This window comes from Blennius ocellaris (genome assembly GCF_963422515.1).
Source record: "Blennius ocellaris genome assembly, chromosome: 7".
In the NCBI taxonomy this organism is placed as follows: Eukaryota; Metazoa; Chordata; class Actinopteri; order Blenniiformes; family Blenniidae; genus Blennius; species Blennius ocellaris.
In genome coordinates this window covers 25,863,620-25,878,883 of record NC_137656.1, presented here as the reverse complement: position 1 = coordinate 25,878,883, position 15,264 = coordinate 25,863,620, and the positions used below count along the sequence as shown (strand labels likewise).

General features: G+C 53.1%; 1 protein-coding gene across 1 annotated transcript in view; it reads right to left on the bottom strand.

The window, feature by feature from the left end:
- Nucleotides 1–528: 528 nt before the first annotated feature.
- The window catches only part of kat6a (K(lysine) acetyltransferase 6A), a 33,214-nt gene continuing 18,478 nt past the window's right edge, over nucleotides 529–15,264 (bottom strand). The window contains exons 4-17 of the mRNA XM_080498844.1: nucleotides 14,056–14,171; nucleotides 13,296–13,377; nucleotides 12,854–12,968; nucleotides 12,198–12,514; nucleotides 11,021–11,133; nucleotides 8,816–8,931; nucleotides 8,362–8,503; nucleotides 7,486–7,647; nucleotides 6,955–7,048; nucleotides 6,589–6,820; nucleotides 5,450–5,645; nucleotides 4,627–5,364; nucleotides 4,281–4,542; nucleotides 529–4,184 (exon numbers count right to left, since the gene is read on the bottom strand). Coding sequence (XP_080354970.1) covers nucleotides 811–4,184; nucleotides 4,281–4,542; nucleotides 4,627–5,364; nucleotides 5,450–5,645; nucleotides 6,589–6,820; nucleotides 6,955–7,048; nucleotides 7,486–7,647; nucleotides 8,362–8,503; nucleotides 8,816–8,931; nucleotides 11,021–11,133; nucleotides 12,198–12,514; nucleotides 12,854–12,968; nucleotides 13,296–13,377; nucleotides 14,056–14,171 — 6,059 coding nt within the window. The 3' untranslated portion in view covers nucleotides 529–810. The remainder of the gene's footprint in view (nucleotides 4,185–4,280; nucleotides 4,543–4,626; nucleotides 5,365–5,449; nucleotides 5,646–6,588; nucleotides 6,821–6,954; nucleotides 7,049–7,485; nucleotides 7,648–8,361; nucleotides 8,504–8,815; nucleotides 8,932–11,020; nucleotides 11,134–12,197; nucleotides 12,515–12,853; nucleotides 12,969–13,295; nucleotides 13,378–14,055; nucleotides 14,172–15,264) is intronic.

Genomic DNA, 15,264 nt, shown 5'->3' with positions numbered 1-15,264 from the left:
ACGTTCGTCTCCGCGGTGTTTTTGGTTGGACACTGTCCGTGTGGGAAGACAGACACTCTGGAAACACCCCGGACCTCCGGCGGCGGGAGGCCAGTACCGCCGCCCCTCCCCCGCCCTCACCACCTTTCGAATGCCACACATATAAAGACCAAAGCATATATGAGGTCGGACTGCACACAAGTAGTTCAAAAAACAGTCAACAAAAACAACAACAACAAAAATAAAATCCAACATTATTTTTTTTAACAAAACAAAGAACAGTCCGCCTAAAATGTCCCCCCCCCCCCCCCCCCCCCCCCGACCCTCCCCCCCCAAGGTAAGGCTTCCTATATCAGTTAGAAGATTGTGTGCATGGTTGGATATATTCTGGTAACCATTGTTCTTTTCTTTCGCAGTCCGACGGAGCCACGTGGCTCCTGCACCGTCGTTGTTCTCCTTGTCATCCTCGTCCTCCGCCGCGGTCCGAGGAGGAGGCAGAGCGCTCCCCCCCCCCCCCAACCTCCCCTCCCCAACCTCCCCTACGCCAAGAGGACGGTGGAGGCCGAGGTCCACGTTCACGCCCCCCGAAAACCTCCGGTCCTGCCCAAGTGCTCTGGAGAGCAGCGGGCTGGGAGGGAGCGGGGGACCAGCCCAAATAAAAAGGGACAAAATGACAATGTAGAAAAAACAGGAAACCCGACGACTCTCCGCCGCCGCCGCCGCTCCCGGCGCTCGCCGAGGCACTGGAGGGGGCGGACGGGAATTATGGACATTGAGAATGCGGCCAGCGTCCGCCCTGGCCCCACGTTTTTGCCGTCACTTCCCGGGAGCTCATCTGCTCATGTAAGGCGACTGTTTGGGGACGCCGGCGTAGCTGTGGTGGGAGGGGCCGGTGTACATCATGTTGCCGTGGTGATTGGGCTGCATAGGCTGCTGCGGGTAACCCTGCCCTCCCATCATGCCCATCTGCATCTGCATGGGGTACTGGCCCGGCTGGTTCATGTAGGCGGGGTTGCTGTGGTAACCGCTGTTCATCATGGGCTGCGGCATGCGGTAGCCGGCCGACATGGCGTTCAGGGGAGTCATGTTCATGGAGTTGTACGGCGCCGGCGTGGGCATGAGGTTGGGCATCATGCCGCGCTGTACGGCTAAGGTGCGCGGCGTGCCCTGCATGGCCACGGCGCCCGAGCTGCGGCTGTAGAGCTGCTGCTGGTGCGGCGCCGGCGCCAGCTGCTGCGTGGCTTTGGAGCGGATGGAGATGTGGCCCTTGACGGTGGCCATCTGGCCCTGCAGCCGCTGCGTGTGCGGCGGCGGCCCCAGCCCGATGTTGGTCGTCGGCATGTTGCACTGGAGCTGCAGCGAGCCCAAGTTCATGGAGCCCGAGCTGAGGTTGGGGGGCGGGGTCATGGTGGGCTGCCCCTGCGCGAGGGGGGCGTGCGGCGACGGCGCCAGCCCCGGGTTGGAGAGGGAAACGCTGGTGGCGTAGGAGGTGACGGAGGCGGAGTGGGAGTAGGGCATGGCGTGGGGGTCCATGATGGTGTTGGTGAGCTGCTGGAGCTTAGCCAGGCTGAACGTGGCGGACGGCTGCGGATAGCCGCCGGTGCCAAAGTCCTGCCCCATGCGCTCGTACAGCGTGCGGCCCCCGCCGCCGCCGCCGCTCTCCGGGATTTCCATGATCATGGGTGTGGAGGCAAAGCCGTTTCCCATGCTGCACTGAGACAGGGCCTGCTGCGGGGGCGGTGGGGGCGCCGCAGGCGGAGGTTGAGGGTTGGGGGCCTGCTGCTGCTGCTGCTGGGGAACCTTTTTCTGTGGCTGCTGCTGGTTGGTGCTGGGGGGTCTCTCGATCACGCCGCAGCTCTGAGGCGACTTGATGCCACAGCTGGGCGTGTTGGACGGAGGCGGGGGCGGCGGGGGCTGGGGCACGGCGCCGCCCACGTTGCTGGCTACGGGGCCGCTGTTGGGCCCCGGTCCCGTCTGCTGAATGAGGCTACAGCTGCCCATGGCGAGCTGCGACGCCGCGTTGCCCGTCGGAGACGTGAGGCTGGCGGCGGGAGCGAAGGAGCAGCTGTTGGACTGGGAGGAGGAAGACGGCGTGACGGAGCTGGACGAAGAGGACACTGAAGACGAGGACGCCGCCGTCGCTCCCGCCACCGCGGTAGCCGACATCCCCCCTCCGTTCCCGCCGTTGCCCGTGCCGTTGCCGCCCCCGCCCATGGTGGAGTCGTAGCTGCTGGGGTTGTCGTAGTTCTCCGTGGTGCTCTCGATGCTGCCCAGGTCACTGAAGCCGCTGTCCACCACCTGCTGCGAGTGGTCCGACACCGACGGCACGTCCATCATCGGCGACGTCTCCATGCTCTGCTGGGAGGGGGCGGACAGAGAGCTGGGGTGCTCTGGGGTGATCTGCGTGTAGCCCCCCCCTGCGCCCGCGCCACCGGCGGGGCCGGGCGTCCCGCCGCCCCGCGGCCCCGCCGGCGCGGCGTCCGCCATGCCCGAGGGCAGCCCGGGGCTGTTGACCGAGCGCACCGACTGGCTGGGCAGGGGGGGCACGGGGGGATTGGGGAGGGGGCTGCTGTGTTGGGAGGCCCCACACTCCTCCACCAGGGTCAGCGCCTCCTCTTCGGCCTCCCCCGCGTGGCTGTAGCTCTGCAGCGTCCGGCAGGCGGCCAGCGTCTCCTCGCAGTCCTGGTACGCCCCGTGGTGCTGCTGGGGCTCGGCCTCGTCGTCCTGGGCTTCGCCTTGAGTCAGCGACTGCACCGCCTGCATGGTCTCCAGGTCCAGCTCGTTGGAGTGGTGGTGGGGGTGGTGCGGGTGGTGGTGGCCGTGCTCCTCCTTGAAGTCGGGGTGTTGGTGAGGGTGGGCGTGCGAGTGCGTGTGCTGGGGCTCCATCAGCAGCGTGACGTCCTTGTCGTCGGGGTGCAGCGGCTGCAGCTCCATGGGCTCCGGGGGAACGGACATGGCCGTCACCGTCTCCACCGCCGCCGCTGCCGCCGCGGACTCCTCTTGCTCCCTCCGCCGCCGCTCCTCCTGCTGGGGGTCGGCCGAGGAGGGGCGGCACTTTGGTTCCTGCACCTCCTCCTCAGCCGCCGCCGCTGCCGCCGCCGCCGCCTCCTCCTCCTCTTCCTCCTCCTCCTCCTCCTGCTTGCTGACGCACTCCCGGGCCACGCTGTTCTCCATGTCTAAAAAAGCCTCGCCGCCTTGGGGTTCCTCCTTGACCGGAGGAGAGCTTGCATGGGAGGCGGGCTCCTCCTCCTCCTCGTCTTCGTCGTCATCTTCCTCTTCATATTCCTGGCTCTTTCTCTTCTTGCTGCTGCTCTTGTCTTCCAGGTGTCCGTCACCTTCGTCGTCTGCGTCGTGGTCTTCGCTCCGCCTGCTTCCTGAACCCGGTGTGGCTGCCGTCCGCCTGCCGACGCCTCCTCCGCCGCTGCCCACGCTGCCAAAGTCCTCTTCCTCCCTCTCCTCGTCGTCGTCGTCGTCTTCCTCCCTGTCAGCCATGTCTGTCTCCTGAGGTCGGGACTGTGGCGCCCGGGGCCCTGACGTGGAGGAGGAGGAAGACGGGGACAGCAGGGGGCGGGACGGTGGGCGGCTGGGTTTGTCTTCCTCCCAGTTTCTCTCCGTCTCGTCCTCCTCGTCCTCCTCCTCTTCCTCCGGCTCGGAGGTGGGAGGCGGCTTGGGGGCCGGCTGCGGCGGCAGGTGGAGGGGCTGGTGGAGGGGCCGGTTCTTGGGCGGTCTCCCTCGCCGTTTGGGAACCTTCTGCTCCACGGGCTTGGGGAGATAGTCGTCCTCCTCATCAGAGTCTTTCTGTTTGTTGTCTCTGTCGATGCTGGTTCGACACAAACGCTGACTGCTACGGTCGTCCGACTGGAGCAGCTGGGGGTCTTTGTCCAGCTGCTCTCCCAGGAGCCTTTGCCGCTCCTTCTCCTGCCTCTCCGCCTCCTCCTGGGCCCGCTGCAGGTACCAGCTCCGGGGCTTGCGCCCAGGCTTCATCTTGATCTTGGGGGGTTGGGGTTCCCCGTCTGGGAATTGACCGTCTCCTCCTGCACCGCCCGGGGGTTTCCCAGGTCCACGTTTCTTCCAGTGCAGGGGTTTGCGGCTCTTCCCTTTGGGCCAGCCCTTCTTCTTCTTGACCGGGACTTCTGGAGTGGCCGAGAGTGATTCTGAGGGCATGGCCGACAGAGCGGCGACCGGCTTCAGCATGGCGGATAAATCTGTGGGAAAAGGTGAAACGAAGCTCAGCTGAAGCTGCACACACACACACACCTCAGTACAGACACAAGGAATGATCACCAAAACCTTCTACATACCATCTTCCTCTGAATCTGTGAGATTGGCGTGGCGGCCCCTCTTGGGGGCGGGGTCAGACAATCTCAGGGCAGATCTGGCTGGAGGGTAGCGGCGGAGCGGGTGGCTGAGAGGCGTCTCCTCCTCCAGCCTGGGCATGGGTCTCTCCGAGTCGGAGTCTACGAAGGGCTCGTCCAACACCTCGGTGGTCTCGGATATCGTCTCCGTCACGACGCTGCTGTGGGGGTGGCTGCGCGGACGAAAACGACGCTTCCTCAGGGGCTTCTGGGAGAAAACAGGACAGAGAATTAGTACCTCGAAACATCAACTGCATGCCGACGCTGCTCTGAGCCTTCACTGCAACAGTACCTTGCATTTCAGACCCATAGCTGGTTTGGTGAGAATCGGTGGGGAACACGCCCCCCTCTCATCCTCATCTTCGTCGTCGTCGTCGTCGTCGTCATCGTCGTCGTCCTCTTCCTCGTCTTCGCTGCTTTCACTGAAGCAGCTCTTCCTGACAGGCAGGGCTTCGTTCAGCCTGGAGATCACGGGGATCTGCGTCAGGCCGTCTCCGGGCCCTTCGACCAGCCGCGGCTTGGGGCCTCTCTTTTTCCTGGGGGGCCGGCCTCTCCGGGTGGGGGTTATGGAGGGGTGCCGCGCCATGTCCAGTGAGTGAAAAGCTGTCGAGTCACTTTGTCTCTCGGGGGAGAAAAGGGAGGGCGGGCTGCAGGTGGAGCCCGAGGCTTTCCCTCCCTCCGTTCTGTCCTCGTCTTCATCGTCGTCGTCCTCCACTGGACGGATCTTGGGGGGCCGCCCCACCCTCCCACTCTCTTTTAATTTAGCCCAGTGCCAGTTTTTGGGCGGGCGGCCCCTCGGCCTGCGCTCCCCGTTTGTTGGCGGACACGGTCTTTGCAGGTTTGCGACAGGCGGTGGACGGACCGGAGGACAAAGTGGCGTACTCTGGTTCATGGGAAACCCCAGGAAACCCTTTCTTTCCTCTTCTTCCTCCTCCTCTTCATCCTCCTCCTCCTCCTCCTCCTCCTCCTCCCTCGTCTTCCCATGCCGCATGTGCCAAGACATCGGTGGGACTTTGTGACTCGGTTTGATCTATACAGGAAAAATACGATTATTTGGTAAAACTACACAAACTTTAAGATCAGTTAATTATTCCCTACAAATTCAAGACATTTACCTCCTTGCGAGCATCTTCATCTTGTTCGTCCTCGTCCTCTTCCTCGTCGTCCTCGTCCGCGTCGGAGACCACGGTGTTGGTCACAATGACGGGTGTCCAGCGGAGGCACTCGGGGTCGACCTCTAGCTGCCGTGGACGGGCTTTGAGTCGGGCCATGTGATTGGACACCAGCTTCTCTCGTCGGACCAGAACCATCCTGAGAGTCACAGGAAAACAACAACAAAACGTTAAGGTCTTTTACACTCACGGTTTTTTACCACAGTAGCCATGTGGGCTTGTGATCTTGGTAAATTCTTCACGCGCTCTGGAGATGGACAATAATGACAGTGTTTTCCTCCAGAGTGTCACGACCCCCAGTTCATAATCTCATAAGCATCCATCTGTCGGTCTGTGAGTTTTTACAAAAAAAAAAAAAAAAAAAAAAAAACAACAACAGCGCCCACTGGCCTTACATGAAAACTATGTTGTTTTCAAAATGTATGAACGTGATACTTTTCTCAAATGAAAACACAAGAACAATGCATCTTAACTCAAAATGTTGTATAAACAAGGCCTATAAAACAAACTGTACTCTGGTGGTTTGATCTTTCTATACACTGAAGTTGGACATGATTTCCATGAAGCTGGTTGGGGGTTACATTCTGTGAAAGTTGTTTTGCCCGCTTGGATAAAAACCAGGATTAGACCGTTTATCGAGTACTTGTGAGTGTTGACCCGGTTTCGTAGTGATAATAACTCAAGTGTGTCAAAACAAAATGTTGCACAAATGAACAAGAAGTCACTTAATTAAAGAGGCAGGGTGGCACTTAACGGATACTGATGGCGTGGGGAAGTGTAATTTAAAGACATCACACTCCATCCCTGTATTATCGGCACGACATGAGCATTGATCCTTCGACACTTCAAAGTCTGGCTTTCTTTGCACGCGGGCTGTAAACTGGCTGCCGGCCATGTTCAGTTTCATTTCAGCCTTTAATGCTTGGCTGTGCGCTGCTTGCCAAGCAGATCTCACTCTGATCGCTTTGCCAAAATAGAATTTTAGATAGGACTTTAAAATATGACGAATACATACAATTCTGCATTTCGACACATTTGTGAACAATGTCCTCATTGAGTGTGTGTGGCGTGCGGTCTCTGACCTGTCGCCTCGCTGCTCCAGCATGTTCAGGCTATGCAGGGCGGTGGTTATGTCCTGTGGGCAGATTCCCGTGTCTTTGCTTAGCTGTCGTATAGTGATCTGCTGGTCCCGGACCTTATGGAGACACTCCAGCACGACGCTGCGCCAGTACGCCATGTAGGAGAGCCTGCCGAGGTCTGAGAGGGGTTTCTCTGGAGAGCCCGGCTGCCCCTCCTGCTTGGACAGTAGGTAGCCTGCAGGGAAGGGGGGAAACAAGACGAGGACAGATGTCGCACGTGGTCTGTTTGTCAATTCAGTTCATCGACGAGAGACTGATCTCCGGTTATCGGTGTCGTATCTGTGCTTTGATCAAGGCTCAGGTCCTTACTGAAGTCGATGAGGAAGCGTCCGTAGCCCTGGCGCTGGTACTGCGGAAGAATCATGATGCATGATACGTTGTATTTCTGTTGACAGTGTTTCTCCTGGAGAAGAGGAAGAGACACACACACACACATATTGAATTATTCGATGGCAAAAAACAAAACCCAACACAAGAGCATGGCTCCACATGACAGATCAGGTTTGTGTGGGTGTGCAGCAGGGTGTTGATGGGGCTGCGTCCCTCACTAACTGCTGTGTTTTGGCAGCGAGGTGGCATGTTAATGGCAGCACCTGTGACTGCAACCGCCACTGAGGGACAATGGCACTTGCGGCACCCACTGTTTATCTGGGACACAACACCAGCGTTTCAGGGGAATGGGCCAGTGTGGGGTGATGGAAATGTACTTCACTTCCATTTCATTTGGGTATTTTTTTGTTCTCCCTCCCTCGCTGCTTGCAAAGCTGTTTTATAAGCATTTGTTAAAATGTATGAACATAGAACATATCAAATCCAAGACTGAAATGAATCCCACGCTACCTTGGAGAAGTAGCCGACGAGGTGGCAACCTTTGCTGTCGTTCTGGGTCAGGACGTAGAAAAGAAAAGGCTCCACGTCGTAGTAGAGGGTCTTGTGGTCCAGGAACAGTTTGGCCAGCAGACACAGATTCTGACAGTAGATTGTGCTCACGTTCCCGTCAACCTGTTGTTAAAACACAACAAAAGCCCGTTCTATATGCTTCTTGAACATCCAGCCCCCCGAAACACTGCAGCTTCCAAAAATAATCCCGTCTTAAAGTCCCGTGAAGGTGACTGGAGTGCAAGTTAGTGTGAGGCTATGAACTCAGCTGTGTCTCTGGAGGCGGGAAGAGATGGCGAGGGTGGAGGAGAGAAACAATGAAGGAGTGAGGCTCGGGCTGGCAGAGCGCCAGTTTCCTCTGCTCGTCTCCGTACGATGCGAGGACGGACTGCAGAGCGGAGCGAAGCAGCCGCTGCAGTGGTCACAGCCGGCGGCTAACAATCCGCTGAATTTATCGGCCGCGATGCAACGAGACCCAGAAGAAGGGCTTAACTCGGTAATTAGGAATTTAACTAATAACAGCAGTGGCTTGGCTTCATGATTTACACAGGGGATACTTGAAAAGGTCTTGGGATGCTGTTGCATCAGGTTGAGCAGACACCGAAACAGAATCATTCTAATTGAAGTCCTCCAAAAGTATAAATGACATCTGACTGGGGGAGTCGTTGCATAGTGGTTAGCTTGCTTGCTTCATCACAGAAATGCCCCCGGATCCAGTGGGGGTGGGCTCATATCCTGCTGATTTGTGCCGTGATAATGCTAGAAAACCGAGGGGAGGTTGGGCACAGGGAAGCCTCGTCTGCCCTTGTCAACTCGTTTGATGTTCAACCGCCTCACCTCGAATACAGAGACGTCGTCCTTCCTGTAGATCTCGTTGGCTGGAGGATGGAACCAGCTGCACTTCTTCATGTGCTGGTAGAGGATGCTTCGACTCTTCATGTAGCGCAGGCAGAACTCACACAGGTAGAGCTTCGGTAGTCTGGACAAGAGGAGCAAACAAACCAACCCTTAAAAAGTGGTTTTGAACAGCCTCGTGAGTCTCTCACATTTCCTGAGACAGTTCCACCTCGTGGCCTGACCTGCTGAACATGCCGTTTTGAGACTTAAACATAAGATCAATTCTAATGTTTGGTTTGTTTGTGTTTCCTTTTGACATTTCTGAGTTAATCAAAGGATATTCAGATTAAATTAAAAAAAACAAAAACCTGTTAAAGAGATTCATACTTTGACCCACGAGGATGAAAAACGATGAACAGACTGGCAGTACTGACAGAACTGAAGGAAAGCTCACCTGCTGTACTCCTGTGGGTACGGCGATGAATACCACGTCTGGATCTCAAACTTCCCAAATTCGATGACTGACGGACATCGCATCTGAGGGTCTGGAGGACCGGTCACCCCAACCTTCTGTTAGGGGGAACAGCAAAGGTGCACAAGAAGAAGAAGAACAGAGAGGCGTGTGAGTTTGGGTTGACGTTTACGACCTGGGGGATTTACCTGATCACTGGTTAAGATTACACACTGGGGAAAACCTCCTGAGACCTTTGGTAGTGTTTTGCACTGGAGGAACAATTCCCATGCAGGAAAGAAACACAGAACTCTGGTCACATGGTGAAGAGAGGGAAAGGTCACATTGCACGTCGGGGGAAATACACTCATCAAGGAGGCCTTTTCCCCTTTGAGGAGAAATTATGAATGGAAATAAATGGAGAGTAAAACTATTGATTTCAAGAAAACGGTTACTTTTTACGAGTCAATCTCGTGTCGTGGAAATGATAGAACCAATCAAAACCTCATGTTAACAGTTGAGGCTCACTAACAGGGATGGACTACATGAAAAATTAGCACTAAAATGGAGACTCAAGTTGACTTGTTTTGCTCAATAAGGAGGATGACACACAGACTTCTTTCCATTGTGGTCCTCAGAGTCTTTTTCTCGGCATTACATTTTTCCAAAGTTCAGTGCATACGTATGGAAAAACTATATTTTTTCATTAACTATATATTCTTTTCTGAAACACCAATTTCATGCAGTAAAAACCAATAGCTCTGCTTGCCCAGGTCCCCATCAATTATGTAATTATGGCAGATAACTTGAAAAATGTGAACATGTTAGATCTAATAAAGCCAATAATAGCGACTGAGGATTTCTCTGTGACACTGTGAGGGCTGGTCAAGCAGAGATAAAGGCCTTAGAATACCAAGTTCTGCTCTAGACATTTAAAAATGACAATCTGACAGACAAAAGACTGTGTTTGTCGTAAAAACGTAATTAACAACAGTCTCATAAAGTGAGAACAAAAAACCCACTCAGGAGCGGGAGCACAAACACCAGTGGGAGACTGACGGAAGCAAACCCCCTCAGCGTTGGCCTCTCAGGAGGATTAGGACCCTCCAGCAGGTGGACGTGGCTCACACCGGCCTGGATGTGTGAGTGGCTCTGCACGGCCTCAGGATTTCAACAGGCTGTATTGTAGCGCACTCCACTGCTTCTCAGCGTAGATAATCGCATTGACCCTCTTCTTCACAGTTCATTAAGTCCTACTACTCTGCCCGTATCGTACACTTAAAACTCTGGTGCGGGTTATTCCGGACAGTTTTTTAATACGACTCCCATGGCTCTGGCTAAACACCACCCACTCTCTGCTGAGTTTACTGCAGCACTTATGCCTTTAAAAGAGGTCACTAATGTGGCTAATTTATGTGTCCTCCCTGTAAGTATGGGCTAACCTGTGAGAACACCGTCATTAGAGCTGCTCAGCTCCATGCTCGTGCCATCAAACATAACAACCGGCGCTCATTTAATGTGGCGGAGGGCTCATACACTCAGCAACGCCGAGCCTCCAGGGTATGTTTACACAAACCGGCCCTGCCCTTCCTTCATGGAACAGGATTTTCCATCAACTGCAAGCAGCACATAAAAGATCAAGTAAATTTTCAATCATAAAAGCAAAGTGTAATTAGCCTTTAGTAGAGCTGCTGCACACCAGCCTCTTATTAGGACCATCGAGCGGTCATTTAAAACAGAAACCTCTGACCCTCACGGTAATCTGCATTCATCATCCTGCACCGGCCGACGTGCGCCGCCTTTAAGTTAATGGACGGTTTTAATATCTGAGCTCAACCTGCCAGCTGTTCCATGCCAAATTAATTTCTTTTCCGCAGTGAAACTCGATGGTTTCCTCACAGCTCATTGACTTTTCCCCCCACCAAACGTGCCTGTCTTCTACAGACTTTGTCTGAGCCAGCAACTCCCTCCCTCACAACCTGCCAGCTGTTGACACTGCTCTTTCTGACCACATTCACATTACTGCTGAAGTTTCAGCTGCTGCAGGTAGAGAGACTCCAGTCTGGCTCCTTACATTACAGAGTGGCACGTCTCCTCCGGAGTCCCCGAGCCAATACGGCCTCGCTTCTCTTCCGTTTGTTCCCTCCCATTGTTCCTTCTCGTCTGACTACAGCAAATTCTAAAGACGTGTGATGTTTCCCTGCGTACCTGTAGCGCCAGCTCCTGGATGTGTCGGAACAGCTCGATGTCTTTTTCCGTCAGGTTCTCGTGGCCGGGCAGTTTGTCATCTTCGTCACGCCAGTCGCTCCCGTCCTGATTGTCTGGGGAGTGACACGCAGAGTCGACGTTAGCGCGAGTGCATTGACCGCCGTGTCTGTCGATGGCGATTTACGATGGCGCAAACAACCAATCACAGGGCACGGACGGCACTAAAGCACTTACAGTCAGATCGCCTTCCTCTGAATGCCAATAAATAATACGTTCCTCCTAAGGGGGGGTTTCCCTGATTGATGACGGGGCAGTGGCTCAGCGTGGTGGTGGTGAGCACGCCTGCCTCGTGGAAATGACATCCCCAGTTTGAGTTTGAGGTGGGCTGGGGGCTCCAAGTATAAAAACATGCATTTGAGGCCAAGTATCACGTTTACACGTTTTGAAAATGGTGCTCATATACACAGAAACCCGTCAGTGTGTCGAGCAACGAGTTGGCGAGTTTTCACGAGAAAACATTGTTAAATGGAGCCTTAGCGCGTATCACACTGGAGGTGTCATTCAGTTTGCAGTTAGGGAACCGTTTTGATTTTAGTAATAAAGTGCAGTTAAAACTGAAACATAAAGATAATAAGAACAGCGGCACTTGAGGAAGCGTCATTTTGAACACAAATATTCAAACAAGACGGAGTCAAACTGTTGAATTGGGATCTAAACACAGATTCTAGGTGCTGCAGGAACTTGAACTGCTCCTGATGTGTCCCATTTATTAACCATTACCATGTTTATTTTAATATCAACAGAACTAAAACACCAGGTGGCCTCTTCAAATCACAAAGCAGTCCACTTACAAACAGAAGCAATAATTTACTCCATCTGAAATAAATGAATCAATCCCAAACGATGTCTACCGCCTGATAAGTAGCATCAGGACTGACTCATTCTAACAAAAAAAAAAAGAAAAAAAAAGCCAAGTGGTTGCATCACAATAACAGCTGTATAACGCGACAATGTTTGGATACTGATGGTTCATTACAGTGCAGCTACTCGCAGTTAATGCAGCGGTTCCTATTGTCACCATCCACACTTTTCTTCCCTCAATGTTACAAAGCAGTTTTCAATCATCCCATACTTGTTGATCGACCGGGAAAGTAAAGGAAAAGTGTCTGACCCTCACCCCCTCGGTCCTCCCCCTCTCCCTTGCGATTGGCTTTCTTGCGGATGCGGCACTGCTGCGAGTAGTCCACCACCTCCTGCCGCGCCTTGCGGCCCTCCGGCGACGGCGTGAAGAACTTGGTGAGCGCGTCGATGAGGCCCTTGGTCTTGTTGTTGAACCGCAGGCTGCTGTGCGAGAGGTCGTCGTCGTCGCGCATGGAGAAGAGCAGCCGGTCGTCTCCGGGGTAACCCTCGCAGGACGAGCTGGAGGACGAGTTGGCCGAGGCCGAGCGCTTCCGCCGGCCGCGCCCCCCCAGCTTCTTGAAGGGCCGCCCCGGCCTGCGAGGACAGACGGGAGTCTGGTTAGGCAACGGGGAGGTGGACGTCCACATGCTTTGCCTTCCTCCATGCATATGATGATTTAGCACAAATACGCCTCAGATAATTGGCCCCAGCAAGAAATACGCATACTTCATGTTTATTCCGAGTACCGCTGGCGAGGCTGGTATCTACCAGAGGACAACCGAGCTCAATATTGACTAGTAATGAAAGAAAAACAAACGCAGCTGTAAGCTGCTTGTTGAGAGTCGGCGGTGTAGCTGTCTTCAGCAGATACTGGGCGTCTCTCCGCCAGGCTGCCACGGTGGATGACGACATTAGTCAGACGCGGCTCCCTACCTGTTCTTGGGCCGTCCCAGCGGTGCGTTGTAGCGCCGTTTGATTTGTGCTGCCTTTTCGTGTAAAAGCTTCCTTCCCTTTTTCCTGGGTTGGCAGATTTGACAAATCCACATGCCTGCGAAGAGAAAGAAAAAAGAAAAAAAAAATCCAGTGTTCACACTCTCCGAGGTGGATTAGACAAGACGGGCTGCGGCGCACATACCGCCATGCTCTGGGAAGGATCTCGTGCATTAGCACTTAATGGTGAAGCATTAGAGTTGGAAGCAACAACTCGGTGGATGGTTTAATCATTCACTGTCACTATAATGGTCATAAAAGATAGTAATGCGGGAGCCTTGAGCACTCTTTCCAACCAACGTGTGTGAGCAGAATTCATGGGGGGCCGTAAATAGGTAATGAAGAGGGGAAGTTGCAAGTTAAAGGAGCAATTCTGTTTATTTACCTTTTGGCATCCGTGTGAGGGGAGGATCACAGCACTCCATGTGGAAGCCCCGGTCGCAGGAATCGCAGAACAACATGTTATCCTGCACACACAAGCACACAAGTCCTGATTATTAATTGTGAGCCGTGGTGGCCAGCCGGGTGCGCTGCACCGCCATAGGGGGGCGCCAGAGATCAAGAGGGGGGTCCAAGACTTTTTCTGCCGAGGACGGCAACATTATTAGAGATAAAAGCGTAAACATGAGCAATTTCTAAACTGCATGAAGCTTTCAGATGTTAGTGAGAGCCGGCTTGTCCGCCTGCAATACCGACACGAAACCTATATATTTAAGGCAAGTTTGCTTTTAATAAATCAACATGCAACAGCACCACACTACATGTCAAATAAAACAGCGACAGTTCCTGGACTGATATGAATAACTTGTGAAGATATATCCACATACTGGTGTTAAAAACATCGCTTCTCTGCAGGTTTGATCACAGAGCATCTTGTCAGAGTGTGCATGCTGTCTCGACGTTAAAGCCCCGTCACAAACATTTGAATAACAACGCCGTCTCACCTGACAAACGGGAGAAAAGAGTGAACTCGTGCAGCGGCTGACTTAAAATAGCTCCATCCCAGAACCACAGATATGTCTATCAGCATCGCTATCTGGCACTTAAGTAGAAGAAGAGGAGGAAGAAGAGGAGGAGGAGGAGGAGGAGGAGGAGGAGAGCGTTCTGTCTGGATGCCAGTCGGCCATATTCGCTCATCCACTCACCGCATTCTTGCCTTGATCCTGGCAGCTGCTGCAAGTCTTGCATTCTATGCACTGCCACCACAGAGCCTTCACTCGCACCGTGAGCTCGGGGGAGAACTTGAGACAGGACGGGTGGCCTGCAGGTAGACACACACACACACACACACACACACACAAAAAGCAGCGCGTCACTTTTTTACCCCCGTCACTGCTGACTGACAGCCCTGACCCACTTGCCTCACTGTGGGAAGGGGAAAAAACACCCAAAAACAACAAAAGCAAACCTGGCTGCATAGAAAACCTTCAAACATGAATGACACTTTTACTTTCGCTGGAGGAGAAGCAAACAAGACAGTCCTGTTCCCAAAGAGGAATGCTTTTCCCCCAACGTCAGGACAATCAGACAATATCTTATGACGAAATATTTCTGATCATCAGAGTCGCACTAAATGGATCAAAAGCTGTAACAATTATTTGGTTCATTCAAAAACATACGGCAAGCGGCTCCAGTTCAAATTAAAACAATTTCAAACGGTGATTTTTAAAGAAATGTCTTAAGATTAATGGACACAACACAACACTCCCGGTCATTGTGAGCAAACTACATGAGCCATGCCGTCAGAGGGAGTTTGTACAAACAACCATGCAACACTTTGTTTTTTTTGTTGTTGTTATTTTTTTTGATATTTCACTGTATTTGGCAAAAGAATGTTTCAATAAAATTGGCTTTATGTTGCGACTGTAGCAATTTTCCATTGTCATTGATTGGTTGAGTGGAAATGTAGACATTTTCATCAGGTACAACGAACATCACAACAAAGAAAAACAGTCCGTTTTAAAGCTTAAAGGTTATTATGGCAGCGTATATGGCAGGAAAAAACACCCCAAACGGAACAAAGAGACTGAGGGGAGCTGGAGGTGTGAGGAAGAGATTATTAAGTCACAGCTGGATGGAATGTTGTGTAAAATGATCTTTTTGTGTCGTGCATGATTCACATACAACATGTACAACTAATGTGTATCTTTAACTGTTGGCTTATTCAGCTGGATTAAGACCTTCTTTGCTTTTAATACATGTTAAAACCTGCTTGCTATTCTATGAGTGGAAGCTTAGAATTGAGATTTAAAAGCCAACTAAATACTTGCCTGACTAATCAATAAATTACAACCGAAAAAGATTAAAGGAGTTTTTATTTGACTGCTCAAGAAACTCTCCCAGCAAAACTTGAC